At 40.6% G+C, this 26676-nt stretch overlaps 1 protein-coding gene across 3 annotated transcripts in view; it reads right to left on the bottom strand.

Annotated features, from left to right (window-relative positions):
- The window catches only part of SVEP1 (sushi, von Willebrand factor type A, EGF and pentraxin domain containing 1), a 250409-nt gene that overhangs the window by 61410 nt on the left and 162323 nt on the right, over positions 1-26676 (bottom strand). For 2 of the 3 annotated variants that reach the window (XR_006387049.1, XM_044271731.1), the window contains exons 23-25: positions 23188-23404; positions 15911-16066; positions 1264-1327 (exon numbers count right to left, since the gene is read on the bottom strand). Coding sequence is in view for 2 of the 3 variants with exons in the window: in XM_044271731.1 (XP_044127666.1) it covers positions 1264-1327; positions 15911-16066; positions 23188-23404 (437 nt within the window). In the remaining variant the exon portion in view is untranslated. Of the gene's footprint in view, positions 1-1263; positions 1328-15910; positions 16067-23187; positions 23405-26676 lie in introns of those variants that run through there. The other variant, XM_044271743.1, reaches the window with a different exon arrangement.

Below are 26676 nucleotides of genomic sequence, written 5' to 3'. Positions count from 1 at the left end.
TGGATCTCCTGTGTTGTCAAGTTTCCTCCTGAAATACCAGAATTGCATTTTTTTTCCCTATTTGCCCCTAACAAGATAGAATAAAAAGTGATCAAAATATCTTAAGTATCCCAAAATGTTAAAAATGAAATCCACAAGAGGCCCCCCAAATATCAAGCCCTCACACAGCGCTGTAGAAAAAAAAAAGTTATGAGTATTGGGATGCATCGATGCAAAAACATTTGTTATCTCTGTAATCATACTGATCCAGAGGATAAAGTTAGCATTTTATTTATGCTGCAAAGTGAATAGCTACTAGAGAGGGGAAGTTAATCCAGGTAGTTAGTCTGATTGCCTGATTAGGGGAATAAAAAATTCCTTTCCGACTCCAAAGTGGGGAAAATTGGCTTCTACCTCACAGGGTTTTTTTGCCTTCCTCTGGATCAACTTGCAGGATAACAGGCTGACCTGGATGGACAAATGTTTTTTTTCGGCCTTATGTACTATGTTACTATGTTAAAAGTCAATGGTGGTATTGCTGCCCCCCCCCCAGAAAGAGTTAATAAAGGTTAATCAATGAGATATGTGTAGCCCAAAATGGTGCTATTAAAGACTGCAAATTGTCCCATAGAGAACAAGCCCTCATACAGTTAGATAAAACAAAAAAGTTATAGCTCTTGGAATGTGACAATCAAAAAATGAAAAAAATTGCTTGCCCAAAACAGGCTAGTCACTAAGGGGTTGTTTCATTTGGGCAAAAGGCATTCATCGTGTAGTCTAAGTTCATACAAGACACTTACAATACACTAATGTATTGGGATTGCCCATATTGTGCCAGCCTTTCTCGTGGCTGGGACAAGAGCCGAGGCTTTTTTTCTATAGTGTTCAAGCACGGCCACCACTGTTGGATTGCAGGTTGGTCATAACACCTGGAAACAAGTAGTGTATAATGTAATGGAAAAATTAAGCCAGCAAAGGAGGCAATATGGACAATCACAATACATTAATAAGTGATTTTTAGTTACTTTCTCTACATGATAAATGCCATTTAAGCAATGATTCTAAAAGAGAATACCTGCTTAATGGTGCCAAATGGAGACACTATAAGGCAGCATTCAATGTCTATGACTCTGTAGTACCCTGTGAAGGTTCTCCCATCTGCCTGATACCTAATAGGCAAGCCAGTATTTTCCTTCGTAAGCATCTACCACAGTCATTTTATATGTAGGCAATACTCTTTCAAGTAGACACTATAACAATTGTTATTGCAATATAGCATATTACTTTTGCACTGAGGTTCCACTCCACTCCATGATTTGTTTGCCTCACACACTCTTTCAATTGAACCCTAAAAAAGAAAACACAAAATTATTAAATATAAAAATGTAGAAATATATGTTCGATTTTTCAGCATATCAAATATAATAAAATTCCTTCCTTGAAATGTGTGCTTTCACTAACCTGTGATGCAAACCCATTGCTTGCTGTTTCTGTGGCAGCAAATGACCTTGCCGCTAATTACGATTCTGGTTATCCCGTGTGTGGCTTCATACAGGCATGACTTAACCAGTTCCTGACCGCCCATAGACTATAAACGTCCTGGGGTCGGGCTTTTGTCTCTGAATGGATGTTTTAGCAGAAACCTTTGGCACTCCAGCTGTTGTGAAATTGCAACTCCCAGCATGCTCCTTTCACTTATGTAGGAGTTCAGAGAACAGCCAAGCAAGTGTGCATGATGGGAGATGTAGTTTCAGAACAGCTGGGGTGCCGGAGGTTGCTGATCTCTGTTTTAGAATGTCCATTCAGAGATCCCAGTTGCACACTAATTGTGCAGCTGCTGTGATGGGGGCCTGATGTCAGTGACCTGCCTTCTGAATTGCTGTATACACAGTGCTGAAGGAATGCTGTGCATACAGCTAAGGAAGCGATATGTGATATGCTTCCTGTTCTGGCCTGGCGGTCATGTGACTGCTGGGGTCGGGAGACTGCAGGAGCTGCCAGGTCTTCCTGATACTACAATCAGTCCTGCAGTGAGGCTGTACAGCTTAGTGTTGCAAGCCTCTCTGGGTCTTGTATGACCTTATGGGGGACACAAAGTGTAACATAGAAGTAAAAAAAATATATATTTTTCTAAAATAAATAAAAATTCACAGTTGTAAAAAAGCACCCTTTTCCCTAATTAAGTAATTAAAAAATTGTTAAAAATAGAAAAAATTGAAAAAAACGTATTTGGTATGACAGCATCCTTAACAACTGGCTCTACAAAATATCACAGAACATACTCCATCAGGTGAGAAACTGAGCAATACAAAAAAATTATAAAAAAATAATTATGCAATTTTGTCATCTCACCTCCCAATAAACAAAATATCAAGTCATCAAAAAGTGTTATGTATCCCAAAATGGTACAAAAAAACTATATAAATTTGGTATCACCATAATCGTATCAATCTGCAGAATAAATTTATCATATATATATATATATATATATACACACACCACATGGTGAACCTTATAAAAAATACAAATAAAAAACACTGACCAAATTTCAATTTTTGTCCACCTCACCTACCAAAAAATTAGATTAAAAAGTGCTAAGAAGCCAAATGTACCCCAAATGGTGCCAATAAAAAACTACAGCATGTGCTGGCAAAGTAAACAAAAAATAAAAAAGTTATGGCTCTTAAAACCATTTCAGCAAATTCCATGTCACAAAATCCAGATGCCGCTCCTTCCCTTCTCAGCCCTGACGTACTCCTAAATATCAGTTTATGACCACAAATGGAGTGTTACTGTATGCAGAAGAAAATGGGTAGCAAATTGTGGGATGATATTCTCTTGTTATCCCTTGTGAAAAAGAAAGTTTGGGCCCCAAAAAACTTTTTCCTGTAAAAAAGAAACATAATGTTTCATTTTCACAGTCAAGTGTTTATAAATTCTATGAAATGCCAGTTGGGTCATTCCTTGGGTGGGGTAGTTTTCAAAATGAGTTAAATTTTCAGGGGTTTCCACTGTAGGAGTACCTCCAGAAACTCTTCAAATGCAAATGTCACCCAAAGACCATTCTATCAAAATCTGCCCTCCAAAATCCATATGGCGCTCCTTGCCTTCTGAGTGCTGCCGTGTGGCCATACAGCAGGCTTTGACCACATATGGGGTGTTTATGTAAACTACAGAATCAGGGTAATAAATAATGAGGTTTGTTTTGCTGTTAACCCTTGATGTGTTACAGGAAAAAATTGATCAAATGGAAAATCTGCAAAAAATTGAAATTTCAACTCTATTTTGCTTTAATTCCTGTGGAATAACTAACAGGTTAATAACATTTCTAAAATCTGTTTTGAATAACTTTAGGGTGAAGTTTCTAAAATGCAGCAATTTATGGGTGGTTTCTATTGTGTAAGCTCCTTAAAGTGACTTCGGAACTGAATTGGTCTTTAAAAAGGTTGATTTTGGAAATTTTCGTGAAAATTTTAAAAATTGCATCTAAATTTCTAAATCTTCTAACATCTTTAAAAAAAATTAAATAAGATTGTTAAAATGTTGCTAACATAAAGTAGACATATGGTAAATGTTAATTAATAACTATTTTATAAGGTATTAAGTAAATTTTTCAAAACTTTCAAAAAAAGTTTGGATTTTCTTCATAAATAAAGGTTAAATATATTGATTTTAATTTAACTCTAACATGACATATAATGTGTCACAAAAAAATCTCAGAATGGCCTGGATAACTAAAAGCATACCAAACTTATTGCCATATAAAGTGTCATGTCAGACTTGCCAAAATTAGGCCTGGTTAGGAAGGGGGCAAATGGCCTGGAAGTGGTTAAAGTTGCCAAAATTTACATGAATAGAATAGATGTTTTTAAAGGGCATACAACAATTTACCCAGAAAAAAAAATTGTTTTGTATAGTTGTAAAACCATTAGGGGACGGCCACACAATCAGGTTTCTGTATGTAGTTTTGGAAGCCAAAATCATGATTTGGAAAGGAAAGGAAAAAGGTTTGGTACCATTTTAGCAAGTAGTTAGAAGTCTTGATGGAAAAGGCAGGAGGTGATTTTGGCGTTTATTTATATCCCCCCTCCATTTAAAGCAACAGTTCTCTCCCATCTAGCTCAATATATATCTACCAAAAATCAATGTTCCGTATTGGTGGCGGGTTATTTTAATGCGGTTCCGGACCCTGAGTTGGACCGATTTTCTTCATTCTCTGGGCACGGTCGCAGTGGGTCCCCTTTAACTGCTGTGTGCCAGGAGTTGGCGCTGATTGATATCTGGCGCCACCTCTATGGCAATAAAAAAATCTTTTCATGTTTTAGCCAGTCATACGGGTCTATGTCCCGTATTGATTTGGCTTTTGCAAGTTGGGATCTGTGCGGTCGAGTCCGGAGGATGAGGTATGAACCTCACGGAATTTCGGATCATTCCCCGGTTCTGATTGGGTTTGTGGAGGCCCCATCTGTAGGAAGAACTTTTAAATTAAATTCGCACTGGCTAGAGGTTATTGGGGAGCAATCCCGAATAGACCAGGATATTCAGGAATTTTGGGGCTTCAACGTAGGTTCGACTCACATTCATTATGTGTGGGATGCGTTGAAGGCCCATATTAGGGGTCTCTACTTCAACAAAATTCATAGATTCAGAAAGGAATCACGACGAAGGGAAAATCAACTGACAGATACAGTAAGGAGTTTGCGGGCCGCACTGATTGACAGTTATAATGAGCAATCCATCACTCAATTAAAGGAGGCTAACTCTCAGCTTAAGACATTGTTATATAAAAAAGCACATCACAAGCTGCTATTTCAGGGCCAGAATCGTTTCTGCGAGTCTGGTAAAACGGGTAGGTTCTTGGCTCGTTTGGTGGCTAACCAGAGAGTGGATACCAATATAAAAGAAATCCGGAATTCACAGGGAATTGGAGTAAGATCTGCAGAAGAGATTAGAGAGGAATTTGCGAAATATTATTCTACCCTCTATGAATCTGAGTCTATGTTTAGTCGTACTGACATGGATCAATACCTTCAGCAATTGGCGCTTCCCCAACTAAATATCCAGGATAGAGAAATATTGGACTCCCCCATTCGTTTGGAGGAACTCCAAGCGATTCTTCCGTCTTTAAAGTATAGCTCATCTCCTGGCCTAGATGGATTGCCTTTCGAAATTTATAGGTACCATGCTAAGTCCCTCCTCCCAATCCTTCTTCGGGTCTTTAATGAATCCTGTGTACTCGGCTCTCTACCACCATCATTTAGAGAGGCAGTGATGGTTTTGATCTTGAAGAGGGATAAGGACCCATGCGATGTGGGGTCATATAGACCTATATCGCTTTTAAATACGGACTACAAGATTTTTGCCAAAATTCTGGCTTGTCGACTGAAAAGGGTTATAGCAGGTCTGGTTCACCCTGACCAGACGGGCTTTATCCCAGGTCGCCATATACAGTCGAGTATATATAGGGTGTATTTGAATTTGTCTGTTGGGGGTAGTGTGGACCACTCCATCCTGTCATTAGACGCCGCAAAGGCATTTGACAGGATGGAGAAGTCTTTTTTGTGGGCTACAATGTCTCATTTTGGCCTTGGGAACTCTTTCTTGGAAATGACTCAAATGCTATATGAACAGCCGGTTGCATATATTAATATCAACGGTAATACTACTCCTCCTGTTATGATGCGAAGAGGGATGAGACAGGGTTGTCCCCTGTCTCCTCTCCTCTTCGCGCTCTTTATAGAACCGTTGGCTTGTCAGATCCGATTAGAGAGGGGTATAGATGGCTTCGGGGTGGCGGGAGTGAGCGACAAAATAAGCCTATATGCAGACGACGTGATCTTGTTTCTAGATCAGGGGTGGAAAATCCTTCCGTATGTCATTGAGGTAATAGAACACTATGGTAAATTATCAGGCTATATGATTAACTGGGCAAAGTCATCGCTCCTCCCGCTGAACCGGAAAGCTCTAGATGTGGGTAGCCGAGTTCGTGTTTTGGCGCCTAATGATACATTAGATTACTTGGGGGTTAAGATTGGGGTGCCTATAAGCAGGTATTATGAGCTCAATCTGGCCCCAGCTTTGGATAAAGTTAGGACCAAAGTTGGCGCTTGGCGGAAATTGATACTGGCACAGATAGATCGAATCGCATTGATCAAGATGGTTATTTTGCCTATGGTTTTGTTCCCGATGTGTGCTTCTCCTATTTGGATAGAGGATATCTTCTTTTATAGACTGGAGACCTTGATTAATGACCTAATTTGGGGCAGGAAGAGGGTGCGTATAAAGCAGAGATATCTATGGCTGTCGGAGGCAAATGGTGGGCTGTCACTTCCCTTTTTTCAAGGTTATTACTTTTGTGCACAGATTCAGCGGTGTTGTAATTGGAAAGAGAGCTTACTTTCACGGTACTTGAGTAAAGTTTGCGACAAACCAATAGATAATATTTTTTCATGGTTGGAAACTGGGTCCATGGGAATGAGAAAGGCCTTGTTGATCCCTTTTTCAATACAGAGGGTGTGGAATAAGCTGAAGGTGCTTCTTAAAGTTCCTGGACCGTTTGTCTTCACCCCTCTGTGGGGGAATGGGAACCTGGAGGAATTTTTCAAAATTACAGAGTTTGGGTATTGGACACGTAAAGGCATTAATAGGGTGTCTCACTTATTCCACTTAGGTCGATTTAAATCACTCTTGGAATTTGGCTTAACCAACATTTCACCACTGGATTTATTTATGTATGCACGTTTGAAACACGTATTTGAAGCCTCTAGGAATAGGGGCCGTATTTTTCCACAAGAGAATATATTTTTTGACTACTGTGACGCTCAGAAGGACCAGAAGGTGAAACTATCTCGATTATATGCTAAACTCCGAATGGCACTGGCTACTGTAACTCCCTTTAAAAGCCCAGGTAAATGGGAGCAAGAGTTAAATTGCCCTCCTTTACAGTGGCCTAATATCTATAGGAATGTGAGAAGGGCGACAGTATCCAGTGCTCACAGATTGATTCAATTTAAGATCCTTCATAGATTATATTATACGCCCAAAACTCAAGGAAAGTTCCCCCAAAATAGGGATCGGGACTGTTGTTGTCCTAAATGTGGAGAGGTGAATGCTGACTATGCCCATTTACTTTGGAGTTGCAGCAAAATAAGAAAATATTGGGAAGAGGTCTTCTTTGCCCTACAAAAGGAATCATTAATGAACTATAACCCGGGGATTTTGATAGTGATCTTTGGAGACTATAGTTCAGAAACGGAAGTCCCCCCTCAGGTTAGACGGGTTTGGATGAGAGGATTGATGGTAGCGAAAGCTATAGTGGTCAGGTACTGGGGCTCTGCCTCCCAGCCTTCGTCAAGGGAGTGGGATTCATACCTTCAACAAATTAAAATATTCGAGAATAGCGAAAGGAATCGGAGAGTTGCACGCAGAGCCACGTAGAAATAACTAATGTATTTGTTGTATGTTGTATTTGATTGAACTGAGGGGAACAGCAGCCAATGGGGGGGGGGGGGGGGAGGGATGTTTATGAATCTTATATTTATATACATAGATACGATGGATATGATATATACTGTTATACTTTATACATTAATGTGATTGATATTGGTCTATGTACTAATTCTATGTTTTTATAAAACAAAAATAAAGACAATATTAAATAAAAAATAAAAAATAAAGAAGTCTTGATGCTCTCCAAAGGAGAAACAATATAAAATATTGGAATTTGATACCTTTTAAAGACTAACTAAAATAAATGATATTATAAGGCAAGCTCTCGAGACTCTGAGGTCCCTTCCGGCCTGAAGAAGGGACTTTAGAGTCTCGAAAGCTTGCCTTATAACCAGTGATGGTCAGTTTGCAGTGTTCGCCAGCGAACACATGTGGCCTGCCGTCTTTAGTAAGGTAGACTCACGCATCCGCCGATGCACAGGTAGGCCTTTACCTGTGCCTGTGCCTGGCCTTATAAACAGTGATGGTCAGTTCGCAGTGTTCGCCAGCTCACCCGTCTGGCGATGCACAGGTAAGCCCTTACCTGTGCTGGGAGCCGGTCTGAAATCAAATGCAGTCACCGGGAGCAGGCAGTTCCAAGAACAGCCGCCGGGGGCCTTCATCGAGCTGTTCTCGGAACTGCCTGCGCCCGGTGACTGCATTTGATTTAAGACCGGCTCCCAGCACAGGTAAGGGCTTACCTGTGCATCGCCAGACGGGTGAGCTGGCGAACACTGCGAACTGACCATCACTGTTTATAACATCATTTTTTTTAGTTAGCCATTAAAAGGTATCAAATTACAATATTTTATATTTTGTTTTTCTTTTGGAAAGCAAAAAAAGTTAAGGAGGTATATAAGGAGGTATACAGGACCAACTTCTTCTCTTTTTTAAATTCACTACTCGTTTTGGCTTCTAAAACCTGACTGTGTGGTTGTACTCTTATAAACAGTTTTTGTAAGAACTCTGCAATGGTTAACAACTACAATCAGAGAAATGTCTTGAAGAAATTCCTCCGAAACACCTGTTGTCACAGATATACAACATTCTCCAACAGCCGAAACACCCACATAACAGAGGATATGTGTCTGACTAGGGAAAAGACCTTGACATAACATGAACAAAGCCTAATATAAAACAATTATACTGTCTCTCTCATGAGATCTCTCATTGTACACATCTTCAGGAGAACTCATTTAAACTCGTCATTTAAACTGGTCACCAGGTGGTATCTCACCCCAGCCGACTCAGACAAATGAAAAGTCTGAGTTCCGACATCTGCTGGAAATGCGCCCAGTCACAAGGCTCCTACTTTCATATGTAGTGGTCTTTTCCGTGATACAGCCTTTTTGAACTGAAATCCTTGTGACGATCAGGCAAATGTGTTACAGGTCACACTCCAGTTTCTTAAAGGTTTGGGCAGACTTAATATCTTACCAGAAAACTCTTTTTCCATAATAAATTGTCAGAGACTATCTTTACCCTGTGATACCCCTAGCAACACTAACCCCCAATTCTCCAATTGCCCTAACTTCCCTATCCTTGCATTCCTCATACCCTCTCCTACCTTTCCTATCTTGTTCTGACTGGAAGGTTTATAATTGCAGTCACTCAATAATTAGATACTGAGTCATATCAAGTCTTCTCTAGTAGAATATTTCTCTTATCAATCGGTCTCTACGAGGAGTTACTTAACAGAATGATATGTTAATGATATGAGTATATTTTATTGTTTTATTGAACAAACCTACTGTATGTCTGTACCAGCTGTCAGTTTCTTTTTCTTTAATAAAGAGATACTTAAAGAAAACCTGTCACCATGATTCTGAACTATCTGCTATAATGCGTGAATTCAGAAGATTACAACTTTTGATTTCCCTACTGTCCCTCATGTCTGTACTATTGTGCTGATAGTACGGGCATGTGGGACAGTAGTACTGAAGGATACAAACCTACAATGATAGCTTCATTTGGGTTTGGCTGAGCTGATGTGAGACCCTCTGTTGTGTTCCTGTTCTTCCATCTCTACAGAAGTTAAGTGTCCCGTTGTCATGATGGAAAGTGGGGAAACCCCTCACCGTACGATGTCAGAGATAAAAGATAGCAACTAAGCCTGGATGCTGGGATAGAGGGTAGCAGCTATACCAGGCTGCCAAGAAAAGGGAGCTGATCACCCCCTATAGCAGTGATGGTGAACCTTTTAGAGACCGAGTGCCCAAACTGCAACCAAATACCCACTTATTTATCGCAAAGTGCCAACACGGCAATTTAACCTGAATACCAATATAGTATATCTTCCATGTACTTTATCATTTAGCTATAATAGCTTAATATCCTACATTCAGTGCGCTGCCTGTGCTGTTCATAGTGCGTCCTGTGCTGATGAATGGCAGGAAAAGTCTAAAGCATATTGGTACGCCATAGATTTTTTTTCCAAGGCACGGGTGCCCACAGAGATGGCTCTGAGTGCCGCCTCTGGCACCCGTGCCATAGGTTCGCCATCACTGCCCTATAGCATCCCTAAATCTGGCCCTGTTCTCCTAACTATATGAGCCGACCCTTAAGGTAGGAGGGCCCATACACTGGAACCTCAGAACCCTGAAATCTCTGAATATCCCTGAGAGGAGACAGGGACAAGAGACAACCAGGTTCATCCAAGACACGGATGAACCAGAGTCTCCAGAGGCCTAGCAACAGAGGGAAAGCACACCCAGTGGAATGACAGGCAAGTAAACAGTGGCCAGTAACAACTGAACCAAAACAACAGTAAACCTGGTCACTTACCTGCCGCAGCTGCTGGAAGAAACCAACAAAGAAGACACCAGAAGTTAACTAGAACACAAACAGACGCACAGCAATCCAAACACCATACAGATGCAGTATGTACTGACACATAGGAACCAGCACTGCAGCAACTGCACCACCTGGCAAATGGTTCACCCCTCCAGGAAACCAACCCCCTTCCGGAGGAATCAACATACCGGGTGACGTATAGCATACATGCAGGGACCAACACTAATAACAGCCCAGACATGTAACAACCAACAAAACGCTTCACACACCCAGAACATAAACCCACACCACACATACAACAAGTGAGGGTAAAGGTACATGGAGGGTACATAAGGGAGAACAATTTATGTTCCATAAGGTGGCCCTCAAGGATTGGGCAGAAACACCCAGGCAAGGAGCAATGCTCCAACACCAAGAAAGGCTGTAGTACAACCGCCCCCAGCCAGCAAGCCACAGGTATATATCAAGCCTACGGCCACACCCAGGAAATGCCTTAATCCCCACTAGCAGAAGATTAACCCTGTGCTCACCAAACAGCAGGGAGGCAAACCATAAAGGGGAAGTGCACATGCAAACTGCCAACAACACATTGCCACCGGCAACCAGTCTGCATGGCAACCACATCACGGTCAAACAGCATTATGACTGTGACACCCGTTTGTTTGTATTTGTTATATTCCCTGTTGTTGTATCTGGGCCTGAGACAGAGACTTCCATTCGTCCTTCTGGGGAGAAATGGGTTGTCTCTGGTCCTATACTTATTCCAGGGCATTATTGGGAAATAAGGGCCTAGGTATCCTGCTTATGAATATTCCTACCTTCAAGGTCTATTCATATTGATAGGAAGTCAGGGCCCGGATTAGGGTTGTCTAGGAGGTGACCTCTTTCTTCCCTAGTTTCCAGTTACTGTTCCCCTTCCCTCCCGTGTTCAGTGTGGAGTTTCCCGACCACACTGATCGTGACAGTTCCGGACACTGCTCATCTCGCAGGAGTACACCACATTATCATGATATATAATGCTGTGTGCCTCTCATTGACCTTACTTCTACAGAATCATAGTGACAGGTTTATGTAAGGTCAAGCAGAGGCACATAGCATCATAAATCATGATAATGATGTGCGCTCCTGAAAGTCCAGAATGGAGGATCACACAAACCCACATTCGTGATTCGTGTGAAACAGCCCTTAGGATGCTAAATGACACTTTTTTTATTCATGACTATTGAAATATATTTTTCTAGAAACTGAAGTTTCTCTTTATTAATTCATTCATATTGATAACTGTTCGGTGACCATGGCACATTTGCAAAAACAGCACAGTTGAGATCCACGTCCACCTTCATATTTTGTCTCCTTTGAGAAATCACAGTCTCTTTGAATAGCTACAATTTCATAGTGCATTTTTATGAAACTTGAAAGCAGATGTATAGCTCACTTTCTCAGAAGTGTTTCTATGATCCGTTTCGCTTGTTTGAAATATGCATGAGTGTAATTTATCATCAATTACAATATTTGCCAGGCGCTCACTTAATAGCTTTTGTTCCTGTAAATTAGGCAGCATTTTGATACTTTAAAATGCGTTCTGTTTAGAGATGACTGAATTTCTTGAAATTTTCTTTGGCTTCAAATTAAATGAATCAGTATGAATTCTTCTGGATCTCTCTATACCATTTGACACTGTAGACTACTGTCTCCTTGGTTCTCCTAGCGCTGTATCCAACCCCTTTTAAGATCTTTAACACCAAGAGAACATTAGTAATGTCAAATAGACAGTGACATATATGGCTATGGTGAAGTCATAGTTGCCAGTAACGGGAAGCTCTGTGTAACCCGACATATAAAGGCATTGAGTTAGATTGCAATCTGCTGATGCCCTGTGTTGCTGCAGCTGTCTATGACCATGCTGTTATTAGAGAGTAGTGATGAGCGGCAGGGGCAATATTCAAATTTGCAATATTTCACAAATATTTTGTAGAATATTTGTCATGTATTCGTGAATTTGCGAATTCGAGATTATATTCTTGATTGTGAAAATCAGCAATGCATTATTCGAGTAATGCGCGCAAAATATTGGCGTGGGGTAGGCAACTTTTCTATTGGTTGCTAGGGATGTTGCTACGCTGTGAAAAAGCCTTATCATTGGCCCACAAGCTAGAAGAAGGAAAAAAAAAATTTCATTATGAATATATAGCAGTATATTCTAAATATTCGCAAATTCTCGAAGTGCTGATATTCGCGAAAAAAATTGGCTTTTTCAATATTCGCACTCAACACTATTAGAGAGCTGCAGTCACAGTAAGTATCCCAAAGACCAACCAAAGTGGTCTTCCTGTGTGGCATTGCTGTAACAGGATCTTACAGTGATCCATCACACTGTAAAGTCAAAAAGTCGGCAGAGGCATGCTCTTCTTGATGTGATAGTGCCCCCTGCTGGTTTTAGTTTTAGTAATAGTATAGCAGACTTTGTGTGTGTGTGTAAAAAGAGCAAACATACACACGCGTACACACAACGGTGACCACTCTCTACTCATTCTTCTGGATCTCTCTATACCATTTGACACTGTAGACCACCGTCTCCTACTCAGCATGCTCTAATCTATTAGTCTCAAGGACACTGCTCTCTCCTGGTTTTCTTTTAGTGTATCATTTGCTTGCTCTACTTCTCCTTTTCCTCTTGCTGTTGGGGTTCCTCGGGGATCAGTCCTAGGTCCTTTCCTCTTTTCTCTCTACACAGCCCCTATTGGACAAACTATCAGTAGATTTGGTTGTCAGTACTATACCTATGCTGATAACACTAAACTATATACTTCTTCCTTTGACATAACCCTTACTGAATTACAGAACACCACTGACTGCCTGTCCGCTGTCTCTAACATCATGTCCTCTCTCTATCTGAAAATAAATCTTTCAAAAACTGAACTACTTGTGTTTTCTCCATCTATTAACTTGTATAAACCTGATATTTTCCCCTCAATGTGAGGGGTCACCATAATGCATAGGGGTAGTAGTAGCTGTGACAGCAGGAGTACAGTATGGAACATGATGGATCAGTCGGAGTTGTGTGATAATCCTCACTTATCAATGCCTTATTAATTTTCACAAATGTGAGGTTTTCCAATAATTTTGTTTGCTTCATTTTAATGACCGCTAGAGATGGCCTTGTGATTCGCTGAACATGCGAACATATGGAGATATTCGCGCCCGCCATATTCTTTTACATTGTGAATAAATTTGACCCATGACACATCCATCAGATGGTACAGGACAGCCAATTGAGACGTTTCAGCACATGGACATACCCCCTACCTTATAAATAAACCTGATCTGGCCACCATTTCACATTCAGTGTTTTGCCAGTGTAGGGAGAGGTTGCAGTGTGTAGCAGGGACAGGCTGTTAGGGACACCAAACGCTAGCTAATAGGGCCACAAAAGTCCTTTTAAGGACTGGTATAGGTGTGCTATCCATAGGTGTGATACTCAGAGGGGTGTGATATACTTATAATATACTTTTATGAGTCAAAAACACATAGATCTATATAGTGATCACCTGGAAGTCAGGGGCCTAGGGTTTAGGGGCCTACTAGGGCCATTTTTATATAGCGTAAGGTTCCAGACCCGCTCTTATCAGGGCGGGTGGTCTGTGGTTAGGCCATCAGGGCCAGAATAGCACCCCCTGTAGGGCAATATCAGGGACAGTTCTTTGCCCACCCTGTCCTTCAATACCACATCATCATCTAGCCCAGGGATAGATGTTTTTTGCTTTCCTTCCGGGATTCATGGATATGCGCTGGAACCCCCCGGATTGTGGTAGGACATATAGTTCCTGATTTGGTGCCACCGAGCACCTGATTTAGTGCCATCGAGCACTTGTTATTGCCTACCACATCTATGCTTTTTGCTTAACTTTAAAGGGACTCTGTCACCACTTTCTAACCCCCACTTTTAAAACTATAGTTCTGTCCATGGAGCCCCTGTGATTACAATGGTGTTGTTATATGCGAAATCTGCAGGCTCGTTTTGCTAAAAAAAAACTTTTATCTAACCTGTCACTCATGAGGATAAGGTGCCCAGGGCGTTTCTCCTGGTCTGAACATGCCGCCCGCCGCCGCCGCCGCCGTTGGTGCCCAGCTCCTCCTCTGATCCTTTCAGCGCCGCCTGAATGTGAAGAAATACGCCTCCGGCTCTCCCTCAGTCCCCCCTCCTTTTCTAAAATTCAGCCTCATTGAGCGAAGTGCGCATGCGCACTTCGCTCAACCTCCCGATAACGCGAACACTGCCGCACGCGCGGGATCTTAGAAAAGAAGGAGGGGGGACTGAGGGAGAGCCGGAGGCGTATTTCTTCACATTCAGGCGGCGCTAATTCAAGGCAGAGGAGGAGCTGGGCACCAACGGCGGCGGCACGGGCGGCATGTTCAGACCAGGAGAAACGCCCTGGGCACCTTATCCTCATGAGTGACAGGTTAGATAAATTTTTTTTTTATCAAAACGAGCCTGCAGATTTCGCATATAACAACACCATTGTAATCACAGGGGCTCCATGGACAGAACTATAGTTTTAAAAGTGGGGGTTAGAAAGTGGTGACAGAGTCCCTTTAATAATTAAATTTATTTTCATTTTGAGGGATATCTTTTCCATTCACACGTCCGCAAAATGGGTCTGCATCTCTTCTGCAATTTTGCGGAATGAGTGCAGATCCATTCATTTTCAATGGGTCTGGAATGTGCTGTCTGCATCAGCATTTGCGGATCCGCACTTCCGCATCCGTCTTCCGTTTCCGCAAAAAAATAGAACATGTCCTATTCATGTCCGCAATTGCAGACAAGATTAGGCATTTTCTATTATAGTGCCGGCGATGTGTGGTCCGCAAATTGCGTAATGCACATTGCCGTTGCCCGTGTTTTGTGGATTCGCAAAACACTTACGGACGTGTGAATGGACCCTCATAGTAACATTATTAAAGGTTACATTTTATCTTTATGTATATTCTAATGGATTGCCTTTGGTAATATTGGTATATTATAGTTCATTTGTATTGTGCGGCAGTTGTGTGCGGTTCTGCTGCGATACTGCAGGTATATAGAGGGACAAGCGTTATTGGAACAAATAATTTCTACTGGTGTGATATACCAGTCGTCGCCCAAAAAAACTGATTGAAGCAGGGTGTTATATACAGGGCTGTGGTGTCGGCAGATAAATGCTCCGACTCCAACTCTGACTCCTCAGTTTTTGGTACTTCCGACTCTGACTCCGACCTTGACTCCCCGACTCCGACTCCTCTGTATTTAATATGCAAATGTATTTTATACATTCCTTGAAGGAAAGAAAGGCAACATACATGTCATTACCACAGAACTACTGGCTAGGAAGCTGCTGCCTTCTCCTTTGTGTGCCGATCTCCTGCTGAAGATAGGGCAGTGGGAGGATCCAGAAAGGGGCAGGGGAAGGGGCATTTATAGTAAAACATGATTTCCCTAGTAGAATCCCATAGTCATGTTTAAAGTTTAAGCTAACAATCTGAGTTTACACGTTTTTATAGCCTTAGCTGAATGACAGCAGTTTTTCAAATGGTTTGAACACTCTAAATATGCATGTGGCTACATTTCATTAATGACAATAAACTAAATGTGGTAATATGAATAAGTACTTACATGTATTTCATATCCAGCATCACATTGGTAGAGAACAGTATCTTTGTAGAAATATTTGGTGCCAAACACTGTGCCATATTCAGGGACAGAAGGTTGACCACATGATATAGGAGAACATACGTCATCAGTCAGAGGAGGTAACCAGTTGCCATCTGTCTAAATAATAAAATTATTTTATTTCAGTAACTGCATTTGTGATTTGAACAATAATATATTATTTCAGGGCAGATCAGTGTTTACACAAAACTACAAGAATTTTAATACTGTTGCCTATTTATTCCAATAGCATATACTGTTTCTAATAGTCAAATATCCTTACAATAAGGGCATATTCACATTTGGCAGATTTTTTTGCCACAATTTCTGCAACTGAAAATCTGTTCCGTATCTGAATGTGCTTGCTTTGGTGGCAGGCTTCTGCAAGCTCTGTTGAGATGAATGGATGAGTTGCAAGAATTTTTGCAACAAATCTGCCATGGGTGAGTCTTCCCTAAGTAGAGGGAAGGTGACCAGCATCTGTGTGCTTTGGCTTCAGTGTGATGTGGTGGTCACTTTGCTAGGGTTAGATTAACTAGATTAAAAAAAAAATCTGCTGTGGATTTCTTGCAGATGGTACAGGAGAAATCTGGTTATAGGCTGTCCATGGAATTTGGATTATGATACTAAGTTTGCAGATATTTTTAAAAAAAATTATAATTTTTTTAATTATTTATCAAAACTGTCTAACATAAATTCTGACCTAAACACCTCCCTGACCATAACATGTTAATTAATGAGCTAATGGACTGGTCTCTTCTCCTGCAGCACATTAAGGGCTCATAAACACGGCCATAGAGGTTTTTGCGGTCCCCAAAATACAAATACCGGCCGTGTGTGTTCCACATTTTGTGGAACGGAACATCAGACCCATATTAGAGCTGTCCTATCCCTGTCCGTAATATGGACCAGAATAGGACATGTATCTTTGTAGCCCCGTTGAAGTGAATGATTTAGCATCCGACCATAAAAAAAATGCAGATCGGATATGAACAAAAACAACAATATGAGCCCTAATTTACATGGTAAGTAGGGATGAGTGAATTGACTTCGGATGAAACATCACAAGTCAATTCGCATAATACTTTGTTTGAATACTGTACGGAGCGAGCACTCCGTACAGTATTAGAATGTATTGGCTCCTATGAGCCAACGTTATTACTTCGCAAAGTCTCGCGAGACTTCGGGAAATAACTTCATAAATGAATTTCTACTGTAAAAAAACATTTCCCGAACTCGGGTTTGGTTCCAAGGTACCACTCGCTCCGTACAGTATTCTAACTAAGTATTATGTGAATCGATATTATGTGAATCCTTGTTTCACCGGAAGTCGATTCGCTCATCCGTAATGGTAATTTTGATATTTGCAGGAGCATGCAAGGCCACTGGCAGGCTGTCACACTGACAGTAAATCCTGTACTATGACAGGGAAAACTAAAGTGATCAATACCCTGTCACAGAAAACCCCCGAACACTATTTAGTTTAATTTACTATAGCCTGTATTGGAAAACTGTGAAAAAATTATATTTGTGGGGTGAACCAAAAAAATGCAATTCTGTAATTTTTTTTATTTTATTTAGTGTTTATTGCTTTCATTGTGCACTCAAAATGACATAACAGTCTTAAGCCTCCAGCACACAAACTTTTTTTTTCTATTTACGGGGCGTTTTTTGCATTCCGTATGCATTCCATTTCCGTATTTCGGTATTTCGGTTCTGTTGAAATATAGAGCATGTCCTATCATTGCCTGCAAATCACGTTCCGTGGCTCCATTCAAGTCAATGGGTCAGCAAAAAAAAGTAACACATACAAAATGTACTCCGTATGTCTTCCGTATTTTTGTGGAACCATCTATTGAAAATTTTATGCCCAGCCCAATTTCTTATGTATATACCATACGGAAAAACGGAACGGAAACGGAAACACAACGGAAACAAAAAATGGAACAATGGATCCGTAAAAAAATGGACTGCAAAACACTGAAAAAGCCATACGGTCGTGTGCAGGTGGCCTTATTCTACAGGTCAGTATGATTACGATACCAAATTTGTATCGTTTTTATTATGTTTTACTACTTTAAACTATAAAAACATTATTTTAAAAATAGCTTTCTTTGCATCGCCATATTTTGCCATATTTGCCAAATTTTGCGACTCCAATCAGCCAATCAGAATAACTTTATGGATCAACAACCCATCTCATAATATGTCTAATACCACAAATGCTATGGTCACTATTGACAGCAGCATCTAAGGGTTAAATGACCAGATTCAGAGTCTTCTCTGTTCCCGGTCACTTCCAGTGTGTGTCCACTGTATTAAAAAATTGGGACCTGAAAGCTGTTTGTATAGACACTTCAATTTTTTCTTTTGTCGATCAGAGGCTTCCCTCCCGAGTCATACTACTTTAAAAAATATATATATGCAAATCAGGCCTTTGATGCAATGAGGGTGTCACCATTGCTCTTGTTGCACCTAAGCTCCACTCATTTCTGTGACCAGTCTGGTTGCTTTGATTCGAAAGGTCAGGCAATGGCAAAGCAGTGAAAGACTGATTGACCACAGATAGGAGAACCACAGCTATGTGTCTGGGCAAACAGTTGGACAGGGGTTTGTTTGTGACAGATTCCTTTTTTCATACAGGTATGTAATTTTGCATTAAGGAGCTAATAAATTACTTAGTAAATACTGTATAGTAAAATGTTAAATAAATAATTACATAAATACAAATAAAATCTGAAAAAAGGAAAAAGCAGTTTCTAGCAAAAAAGTGAAGGACCATTTTAGTCATTCTATATGATGCAAATGTACTATGTTTCTGTTAGGCAGAAAGTACTGAATTTTTAGGACTATAAGATGCACCTGACCATAACATAATCCCCCAGGTTTAGACAACAGGAAATTAGAAAAAAGATCATTTCTACTAAATAAAACGTTCCTGGTAGTTTAATGAAGAGGAAAGATCAATATCTTTAATAGTCTTCGCTAGAGAGGGTAATAAGTTACAGTAAGCACATCTTAACCCTAGTGTGTCATCTTTTGACTATTGAAACAAACAGCAACGGAGCATGTAGTCACATGATAGGAGTATGAACATCACAATAAACATCACAAGTTACAGTGTACAGTACAATACTGTACAGCGCTCACTTCTTAGTTTGATTCCACCCACTGGTGACATCATCAAAAGTCCTTTAGCTACACAAAGTAAGAGCTTTCATGTAGTTCCTTGCCTGGGGACCTTCAGCATGGGGAGGGAAGTGTTTCTTCCTGATCTCTCCATGAGATGAATGATCTTTTAGCCTCCTCTCCTGCCTGCACTGATCGTACAGATAAGTGCTCGGTAGGGAGTGAAAGAAGTGTGCAGACACATTGCTCTCTTATAAATCCAATAAAGTCCTGTGTGAGTGCTCTGCTGGATCATTAAGGAAGCAGTCGGGGGGGGGGGGGGGGGGGTTGGCACTGCTGGAGCACCCTGACTGCGACAATAATTTTTTCCTGACAAAAAGTGAGTCTTATAGTTCAAAAACACTGTTACTTCAAGTATATACTAATAAACCCAGCCACCAATATTTGTCTTTTCTACCCCAACCCTATCAACTTTTGCTCCTTGGATTATCAGCTATGTACAGATGATTCATCTAAAGCTAAGGGAAGGAAATGCATGTAAAGCTAAAATAGGGTTTCTTGTCACAGGTTATATACAATGTACACATCTGAGATAGTTATTTATGGGGGAATTAGAGAATTAAAGTGGTTGTCCAGGCTTTTACTATTGATGACCTATCCTTGGGATAAGTCATCAATATCTAAGGCAAATACCATAGATAGCAGCAGTGGACAGGAAGAGAGAGGGAGGTGGCATGTGCACACTGTGCATGCCGTCTCCTCATACAGCTGATCGGTGGAGGTGCCGGGTGTCGGACCCCATCGATCTGATATTGATGACCTATCCTGAGGATAGGTCATCAATAGTAAAAGCATGGACAACCCCTTTAATTTTGAGGGTAAATATTATTTATTGAACAAACTACCTTACAACATAGCATGAAAAATAAGGAATTCTTGAACATCATTGAAAGTCAATGGGGGACGGATCCGTTTTCTATTGTGTCAGAGAAAATGGATCCGTCCTGACACACAATGTAAGTCAATAGGGACAGATCCGTTTTCTCTGACACAATAGAAAACGGATCCGTCCCCTGTTGACTTTAAATGGTGTTAAAGAATTCCTTATTTTTCATGCTATGTTGTAAGGTAGTTTGTTCAATAAATAATATTTACCCTCAAAATTAAAGGGGTTGTCCATGCTTTTACTATTGATGACCACATCGTGCTTGCAGTGTTTTTCTGTCCACGATGGGGACGCAACCAAACAGAACAGAATGCATTTTAGAGCGGAAGAGGAAAATCGCATTAGTACAATAAAAAAATAAAATATATTCATCAATAGAAGAATAGATTCAGGTGTGAAGAAAATCCAGTTACCACAAACCCTCCAGATAATAGTTTGTCCTGATAATCTGGATAGGCCTCCACCCTCTCCAAGAATTCTCCCGTGGACAACAGTCCACACCTATACCAGCCTGGGGGTACCTCTGTCATGTTTGGAGAAATAAGTAGAAGGATAAATCTTGCAGGCATGAAGCGGGACGGAACATTCAAAAAATTATGGTTAGTGGTGAGAGATTTAATAGTCTAGATACTAGTAATCTATAAGTAAATTGGCTATAAAAAAAATTCTGGTTATGATAGTCTCAGTTTCTTCCCCTGTCATAAAAAGGATATGAATATGGACCTCAGTTTCTTAAAGAAGGTCTCTGTTAAAGGTATGGGTAGCATTTTAATTAAATACAATAATTTGAGCAAAACACAAGTGTTAAAAAGATTCTTTCTCCCCATTCAGGAAATAAGAGGGATGGCTAGGGAATCTAATTGTAATTTGATCTTACTCAACAAGGGAAGGTAATTAACTTGATGGGCAATTACTAACTAGAACACCTAAGTATTTGATTTGTGATTGTTGCCAATCAACAGAACCATTCTCTTAAGGTAAGAGAGAGTGCCTTGTGGTATGGTGGCATGGTCACATTAAGTGTTTCTGATTTTGTATAATTAATTTTAAAGTCCGACAACAAAACAAATCTCTCAAATACATCCATAACTTGAGGGAGTACTTGCACGAGATTCGTGACCATCAACAGGAGATCATCAGCAAAGGCTCAGCACATGTGCACTTTATTTCCCACCTTAATGCCTTTGATTCCCAGATGTTCCCTAATAGTCTGCAAAAGAGTTTCCATGATCAGAATAAATAAGTATGGGTACAGAGGACGACCATGCCGAGTGCCATTCCTGATGGGGAAGGCATCCAACAGGATCCTTTTGAAGTCTAGTACAGGCTCATTATTATATATGAACGCCGTCCCCAATCTGTGCCTGGGGAGGCTTTCCTTACATGGAAGCATGCGTTTTAGCCCTCTCAGACACCGTAGTCACATTTGACCATGGCCTGTGAGGGGTTAAATGTCAGCGGTCGGCATTACCGCCTATAGCAAACATTAGCTACAGGTGTCCTATCTATCTATCTAAACCAATTCCAAGCTTGTGAACGGCACAGCGAATCAAGTAAAGGTTGGGTGCTAGCGGCTATTGGAGTGATCCGTTCTCCAGGGATCATAGAGATCCACCGCCAGTTTAGGACTTTATTAAGACCGGCGTCTAAAATGCCGGTCTTAATAAATGTACCTATAGATACATATATAGATAGATCACAGAGAAAGTAATCCATAACACTTTCACGAGTAAAAAAAGAGATGTGACTTTATTCATCAAAGCAATGTTTCGGTCCACACACTGGAACCTTTCTCAAGCAGTGATGACTGCTTGAGAAAGGTTCCAGTGTGTGGACCGAAACGTTGCTTTGGTGAATAAAGTAACATCTCTTTTTTTACTTGTAGAGGTGCCGTGGATTACTTTCTCTATCTATCTACAGTACAGACCAAAAGTTTGGACACACCTTCTCATTCAAAGAGTTTTCTTTATTTTCATGACTATGAAAATTGTAGATTCACACTGAAGGCATCAAAACTATGAATTAGCACATGTGGAATTATATACATAACAAACAAGTGTGTAACAACTGAAAATATGTCATATTCTAGGTTCTTCAAAGTAGCCACCTTTTGCTTGGATTACTGCTTTGCACACTCTTGGCATTCTCTTGATGAGCTTCAAGAGGTAGTCCCCTGAAATGGTTTTCACTTCACAGGTGTGCCCTGTCAGGTTTAATAAGCGGAATTTCTTGCCTTATAAATGGGGTTGGGGCCCTTAGTGGCGTTGAGGAGAAGTCAGGTGGATACACAGCTGATAGTCCTACTGAATAGACTGTTAGAATGTGTATTATGGCAAGAAAAAAGCAGCTAAAGTAAAGAAAAACGAGTGGCCATCATTACTTTAAGAAATGAAGGTCAGTCGGTCAGCCAAAAAATTGGGAAAACTTTAAAAGTAAGGGATATTTGACCATGAAGGAGAGTGATGGTGTGCTGCGCCAGATGACCTGGCCTCCACACTCACTGGACCTGAGCCCAATCGAGATGGTTTGGGGTGAGCTGGACCGCAGAGTGAAGGCAAAAGGGGCCAACAAGTGCTAAGCATCTCTGGGAACTCCTTCAAGACTGTTGGAAGACCATTTCAGGGGACTACCTCTTGAAGTTCATCAAGAGAATGCCAAGAGTATGCAAAGCAGTAATCAAAGCAAAAGGTGGCTACTTTGAAGAACCTAGAATATGACATATTTTTTGTTGTTTCACACTTGTTTGTTATGTATATAATTCCACATGTGTTAATTCATAGTTTTGATGCCTTCATAGTCATGAAAATAAAGACGCCAGTCTTAATAAAACCCTAAACTGGCGGTGGATCCGCAGAAGTTATGAAGAGGCGCAAGTTCTAAATGTAAGACCACTTCCAAGCAGTCTTACATTTAGACCTCTTCTATGCCTAAAACAGGTGTAGAAAATTGCGAATAAGACAGGCTTGCAGGCCCGTCCCCTTCCCCGCCACACCTACATTTTTAGACCTGGCGTAAGCGGGGCGAAGTCGGAGATAGCGCAGCAACTAACCCTTGTTAGACACATCTGTGTCTGAAATACCCCTAATTTAGGCGTATTTCAGCATAGTAAATGACCCCCATATTGTATATGACTATATAATAAGATAAAAACATATACGGTACTTACCATACAGGTTGAGGTGCTTGGTCCTGACAATGTATAACCAGTTTTGCATACGACAGTTACAGTTCTATTTATATCATAATCTGCCTTGATTTTTACTGTATCTGATTGTAATTTACATTTTCTTGGGACACAGACAATTTCTTCTGTTGACCAGGATCCATCCTCCACACATCTTTTTGTTGCTGTGTCTCCATCCATTATATAGCCATCTTCACATCTGTAACATATTTGGTTTAATAAATTATGATTATGAACACAAAAATGGTGCTAAATGCTATTATTCCAACATGTCCACCTCAAATGTAAGCAAGGGCGCCTAGTCCATGAGCAGAGTTTAGCTCCTTGCCACAGGCTACGCTGTTTGCTGATTGCAGGGAGCGGCAATCAAATAAAAATAAATAAATATTGGTCCTTTTCTTCAATTTGCACAGAACCATGCTATTTCTGATGTGGTTCTACAAAAATTGCTGCAAAATTGTTCACTTTTGTGTGCAACTGGAGAAAGGTACAGGACCTTCTATGACATCATGATTGCATGATCAAAGGTCCTGCGACCAGTGACAGCAGAAGAGGACTGGTGGTGACTGGTGGGACAATTGAAAGGAGAAGCATGAAAGTATGAGTGTACACAGAAGCAGTGAGTGAGTGCCTGCTTGATTCTCCAAAGGGCACCTGGACGGTGAACCTGCAACATGGATTTTATGCCTTAAATCACCACCATCAACCTGTCATTGTCCTGTTTAACTGGTTTACAAACTTGCTTGTACATAAAAATTCTGAAAAGGGATATTGGAAAAATAAATAAATAAAATGGTTATAATCCAGAGCATGTCTTATTCTAATTACCTGGAGTAGGTACCTGGGCGGGTCTGCTCTGGGGATAGTCATGACATTTAGGTTCTAATGATGCTCATTCTGTCATGATTGATGTGGTGAAAAGGGTCCAGTGTCAGCAGATCTTCTCCTGAAATATTGCTCCTGTCAGCACTGAGAGAAGCTTTACCGCACTAGCCCTCCCAGCATGCACAGTACACAGATGAAGGACCAAGTGCACCAGCTTCATTGCCATGTTCAGAGAGCAGGAAGCAAAAGGGCAGGTGCAGGATTTCAGGAGGCACAATGGGTGTGATTGCAGCCTAGGCGGCATGAGTATTCCTTGTAGCATACTTGCCAGTATTACTACTTGGGTAATTTGCCTAAGGCAGTGATTTTTATTTTTAGAATTTTCATTGAAACATGTTATTGTGCTGTTTAGTAGTTTTTGATATGCATGAGGTATTTTAATGAGTGAAATATATTTGACAGGTTCTCTTTAATCATTCGGTAGTCAAAGTCCCCTAGTCTCATGCAACAGTCATAAAAGACGTTTAGAAAGGCCTCAAAAACTTATTGACTTTCCACCTGCCACTTCTGTCCTGTGGGACATAAATAATTTTGAAATAACAACAGTGGGGAAACAAGCAGGGCTATGAAACAAAAACCCATGATATGTAGTTTTAATTTAAATCCATGGGGTTATCAAATTGATTGTTAATAGCTTTATGGTTTTGTGAGAAGTAATCTGTCATACCTCAAAAAAACACTCAGCCATTAACCGTTTCAAACACTATACTAACTATGACGTTTTTGGCTGCATTATGACTGCTACATGAGGCCTCACTCCAACAATGAAAAAGGTATCACTGAATAAGGCCCCTTGCACCAGACCGTATGACTTTTTCAGTATTTTGCGGTCCATAAAAAAGGTCCGCAAAAAAATACGGATGATGTCCGTGTGCATTCCGTTTTTTGCAGTACGGGACAGCTGGCCCCTGATAGAACAGTACTATCCTTGTCTGTTATGTGGACAATAATAGGATATGTTCTATCTTTGAATGGAACAGAAAAACAGAAATACGGAAACAGAAGGCATACGGAGTACCTTCAGGTTTCTTTTGCGGATCCATTGAAATGAATGGTTCCGTATACGGAACGCAAAAATGGAACGTAAATGGCAAAAAAAAAAAATAACATTTATGTGCAAGAGGCCTAACTAGGGTTGCGGCAAAGGTTTTGCAGAAGACAACTTAATTTACAGCTGGTGCTTAATTTATGTACTGAGCTTGGTTCTGGTACACTGCTAATGTACAGGGTTTGGTTCTTCTGTATTTCTGAATTGAGCTTGGCTCTAGAACTGTACTTGTATGTTACTGTATTTATGTTATGATCTTGGTTCTGGTATTGTATTTATGTTATATGGTTCTGGTACTGTATATGGCATAAGCCTGGTTTTGGTGCTGTATTATGTTATGAACTTGGTTATGGTAGTCTATTGATGTTACAAACTTGATAATAGGGCTGTACTTATGTTTCCTGAACTTGAACCAGATGCTATATCTATGTACCAAGCTAGGTGTTAGTGCTGTATTTATGTTATGAGCTTGGTTCTGGTGCTGTATTTATGTACTAATCTTGGTTTTGTGCTGTACTTATGTACTGAACTTGGTTCTAGTGCTGTATTTACATTATGATCTTCATTATAGTGTCGTATTTATGTTATGAGCTTGGTTCTGCTGCTGCATTTACATATAGTTACATAGCTACGTAATTAATGCGGTTGAAAAAAGACATAAGTCCAACAGCTTGATATTGGGGGTGTATTTGTGTTCTGGTACTATATGTTTTATATTAGACTTGTTTCTGTTGCTGATTCTTTATATAATGGGTTTGGCTCTTGTACTGTATATATGTTATGAGCTTGGTTCTGTTGCTTTATTTACAGTGCATTTGGAAAGTCTTTTTTTCACATTTTATTTGCAGCCTTGTGCTAAAAAAAAACAAGTTAAAAAGCAAGTTTCCCCCTCCTCAGTCTGCACTCAGCCCCTCTTAATAAAAAATAACAAAAAAGTGAAAACAGAATTTTAGAAATGTTTGCAAATGTATTAAAAATAAAAACTTAAATTTTGGCTATAAGTATTCAGTATACTGCACTGAAAATTGCTGAGACCATAGTGGCTTCCATAATTCTTAAATGTAAGAAGTCTGGAACACCGAGGACTCTTCCTAGAGCTGGTCGCCCCACCAAACTAAGTAATCGGTGGAGAAGGATCTTGATAAAAGAAGTGACCAAGAACTCTATGGTCACTCTAATTGAGCTCTAAAGATCCTGCACATGGGAGAAACATCTGGGTCAACTATAACTGCAGCATTCCACCAATCTGGGCTTTATGGCAGAGTGGCAAGAAAGAAGCCTCTCCTCAGTAAAAGACACATGAAAGTTAGCAAAAAAGCACCTCAATGACTCTTAGGCCTCATGCACACAGCCGTTGCCGACTGTGCCCGTATTGTGGCCTGCAAACGGTGGGTCCGGAATATGCGGGCATCGGCAGTGTGGTCACCGCATCACGGAACACTTGAATGGGTTCGCAATTCAGAAGGTGCAGTGCAGAACGGAGGCACGGAACCCCACGGAAGCACAACGGAGTGCTTCTGTGGGGTTTCTCTCCGTAC

The sequence above is a fragment of the Bufo gargarizans genome, chromosome 1 (assembly GCF_014858855.1).
Source record: "Bufo gargarizans isolate SCDJY-AF-19 chromosome 1, ASM1485885v1, whole genome shotgun sequence".
In the NCBI taxonomy this organism is placed as follows: Eukaryota; Metazoa; Chordata; class Amphibia; order Anura; family Bufonidae; genus Bufo; species Bufo gargarizans.
Note: the sequence above shows the minus strand (reverse complement) of the source record. Positions and strands in the feature narration are given on the sequence as shown.